Source organism: Daktulosphaira vitifoliae, unplaced genomic scaffold, assembly GCF_025091365.1.
Source record: "Daktulosphaira vitifoliae isolate Bord-2020 unplaced genomic scaffold, ASM2509136v1 Scaffold_828, whole genome shotgun sequence".
NCBI lineage: Eukaryota > Metazoa > Arthropoda > Insecta > Hemiptera > Phylloxeridae > Daktulosphaira > Daktulosphaira vitifoliae.
Window position 1 is genome coordinate 517 of NW_026100391.1, and position 3,935 is coordinate 4,451.

General features: G+C 25.6%; 1 protein-coding gene across 1 annotated transcript; it reads right to left on the minus strand.

Annotated features, from left to right (window-relative positions):
• Window positions 1-482: 482 nt before the first annotated feature.
• On the minus strand, window positions 483-1,622 carry LOC126909668 (regulator of nonsense transcripts 1-like). Its single transcript, XM_050692107.1, has one exon. The coding sequence runs from the start codon at window positions 1,620-1,622 to the stop codon at window positions 483-485; it is 1,140 nt and encodes a 379-aa protein (XP_050548064.1).
• Window positions 1,623-3,935: the final 2,313 nt, after the last annotated feature.

Below are 3,935 nucleotides of genomic sequence, written 5' to 3' on the forward strand. Positions count from 1 at the left end.
TATTTTAGAAATGTTTAAAATATAATTTTTAAATCCTAATGTCGAATTAAAAAAAAGTAGTTTTGTAGTATGTTGAAATTTATATGAATTAACAATAATATAATCAAAATACTTAACCTTACTTATCTCCATCGATATTGAATTATTTAATAAAAATTGCAACTATGTACACGATAGAACTTTTTCATATACAATAAGCATAAAAAGTTACAATGCTTATTTAGATAAATCAAATTCAACACATAATGAATGCTTGAATGGTCTGTTGATAAAAATCATCGAACTCAAATAAACTAAAAATAAATAAGGCATGTATTTTATAATTAATATCAACAAAGGTTCACTTGGAAAATAATTTATCGTTAAATGTTCATCTAAATCAATCTTTATTAAAATGGGAATAGATTTCATTTAATTTAATACTTGGATTAAGTATTCGTAAGATTAATGTATTTTTTTTTTATAACTGTCCTCAACGTTTTTTAAGAATTCTTAAAATATCGAATTTTAAGACGCATTAAAGGTGCACCTAATTCTAAAAGCCGTTCAAAAAGTGATCGGTTAAATTCATTTTGTCTCCCTGTACTCAATGATCTTTTTTTAATATTATCTCCTGTAAGTACTACTTGTTCTGCACCATTAATCATTGGTATTAAACAATTAGGTTCATTAGTTTGTGTACTTCTATCAATAATTACCGCCCGGAATTTAAATTCAGCTAGACGAGAATCCCCAGCAAAGTCACATGTTGTACAGACTACTTGAGAAAACTTCAAACATTCAACTTCTGCAAGTTTTTTAAGTCGTTTGTATGTAATTTCGTCTTGTTCGTTAAGCTTATTCAATTTTTCTTTCATCATCTGTAATTTTTTGAATTCATTGTGGCCATTCAGCTCTTTTATTTTATTACTTAGAAGCAAATCTGAAGACTTACAACCAGCCATCTTAAGAGTGCCCATTCTTACCACACGCACGCCTGATTTTGCTACAATATCTGTTAAGTAATCGACAGCCTTTTTGGTTGGTGCACATAACAATACCGAACCAAATTTTGATAGATGGTATGCAATTATTGCACACAGAGTGGTTTTGCCAGTAAGTGATGGTCCTTGGATAAGTGACAATGTTTCACGATTAGCATTCTTTATTGCAATTTTTTGTAAATAATTTGGAATGGGTAGACCAGGTGCCTGAAAATCTTCTAATATTTCATGATTGTATAATGAACTACGAATATAATGACCTAAAATAATAGACCGTAGATCATGTGACATACAATCCATTTTTTCGGCGAATCTAGTTAACGCCGTAAACATTTGAACATATATCCTATTGTTCCATGGCCTCAAGATAATTAATTTCGAGCCTTTTTCTACTTCAAATGGCTGATCAAGTTCTACTTCAATGATATTTTTTTGAGGAATATTTATAATTTTACCGACAAGATCACAGGGGTTATCATTCAAATACTGAAACTTTATTTCACTACCAATTTGCATATAAGGCAAACGTTTTTTCATTAGCAATTGTAAACATAAAACAGATTTTTTATTAAGATTTCTTGTTGAATCATGTAGTAAACATTGTTTACTAGATTGTTCTTTGACCTGTTTTTTATTCATAAATTCGTGAATTAACGAATTAAATTTTTCAATATATTCTTTTGTATTAGAAAAAAATATTTTATAATTATTTGTTTTTTCGTTGATCAAATTTACTGTGTTTGTATTGTTCCTTTCCTCTCCCCGTTCAACTATATTTTTCATAACTATGGAATTAGCTAAATACATTTGTCCATAAGCCATAATGTAATTATTTTTTATAAAACACCATGTATCTCTGTCAATTTCCTTAGTACAATTTTTGACACCTAATTGAAAAACATTTCTTAACTCACAATTATAACAACTCGTCTGTATAAGATGACCATATAATCCAAGTTCATAGTTACCACTGTATGTTTAGATATCTACAAATGGTTAACAATCTGAGTTTCAGAAGTTGTGCTAAAGCCGTTACAAAACTACTCTACAATAATTGTAATAATTTTAAATACTAGTGAATAACTTTGATTTGCGGTGATTATTTTCCTTATACTTTACTTTTCTGTTTTACTTTAATTGAAATATATTATATCATAAATGCCAGTCAATAAATAATACTTGACCAATTCTAAACAAAAGACTTTCATAATACATTATTTACTAACATTTCAATCAAAAAGAAAATAATAATAGGACGTATAATCTGTTTTTGTAATCATAATTGAACAAATTTATGAAAACTGATATAAAATTTTTGCCTGTTTTAATTATATAATAATCTCTATGGATATATTTAAAATATAAAAAACAAAATAATAATTTACTGTTGGTTTAAAAGAACTCTATGTCGAACTTATTTAATCGATATTAAATTGTACTAAATTTTGAATTTATTAAACACCTTAATGTATCATGGTACATTCAAAATTGTTTGACTTGAAAATTTAAGTATGGGTAAACCTTTTTGATTAAAAATTATAGTGCAGCACTGCATAAAATTCCGATAATAATAACAATTGCATGTAAATATCACGTAATTGTTTCATAACAGCCATATTTATTACTACTATTGATACAATAATACTTGAGTATAATATATAATTAATGAATACTAATTATGGTTTCTAAAATTAAAAAAAAATGTTCTTCGCCCTTAACTATTAGTTTTTAAGTGTTCTAAATATCAATTTTTTTAAATAAATGGCTAAATTTTCATTCGCACTGGTACATTCATAATTTTTTTAGTTAATTAGTCAGTTTATCAGGAACTATTAATAATATTTATAATTAGAACATAATTATTTAATTTAAACGTTCAAATTAGTTTGATTTTCAATTATAATTAATTATGAATTATCTATATTGTGTTGTAAATGATATTTATGAAATACTTTTTCATTCCCTCGTATACCTTAGTTTAAGTATATAAAATTTATAACTATAAATAATCATAATAAAATCATTTAAGTTCATCCGGTTTAACAAAAAAAACCCAACAAGCCTACTTTGAAACTGCAAAGATATAATAAATGTTAATTTTGATTAGTTAGATATTGAATATTCCTTAATTACTCACGGGATTCATGTTTTAACTTGATGAAAATAATGAATAATTCGAATAATATTAATTTATGTTTGCGTTAATAGTGTCTTTATCAATGTAGCCTCATTAAATAGATGTTACTACAGAATTCTAAAGAAACGATAAGATTCAATCGAATTTATTTAAGATTAATGTTTAATTATGAAATGATTTACGCACTACAATAGCACATTGAGTCTAGAGATCTCCGGGAGAATAATATACTGATGCAATTTTTTGTGTTCATGAGATATCCGACGTAGTATTTAAGTTTTTATTGTTAAAATTTTTAANCGGGGATTCATGTTTTAACTTGATGAAAATAATGAATAATTCGAATAATATTAATTTATGTTTGCGTTAATAGTTTGCTTTATCAATGTAGCCTCATTAAATAGATGTTACTACAGAATTCTAAAGAAACGATAAGATTCAATCGAATTTATTTAAGATTAATGTTTAATTATGAAATGATTTACGCACTACAATAGCACATTGAGTCTAGAGATCTCCGGGAGAATAATATACTGATGCAATTTTTTGTGTTCATGAGATATCCGACGTAGTATTTAAGTTTTTATTGTTAAAATTTTTAAAGATATACTTAATTAATTTACATCTCATTTNTAAGATATACTTAATTAATTTACATCTCATTTCACTTTTCTCATAAGCGGATGTATTTAAATGTGTTACTATATTTTTTTCTGATAATTTACACAAATATTGAAATTTATGAACAACAAGATCAAATTTAATGTTTATGTCTTAGAAATCAATACACTTTATTACGTCATTATTACATCTTT

What these genes read in the sequence shown, in the direction of transcription:
- LOC126909668 (XM_050692107.1), bottom strand. Translation starts at nt 1,622, where the DNA reads ATGAATAAAAAACAGGTCAAAGAACAATCTAGTAAACAATGTTTACTA.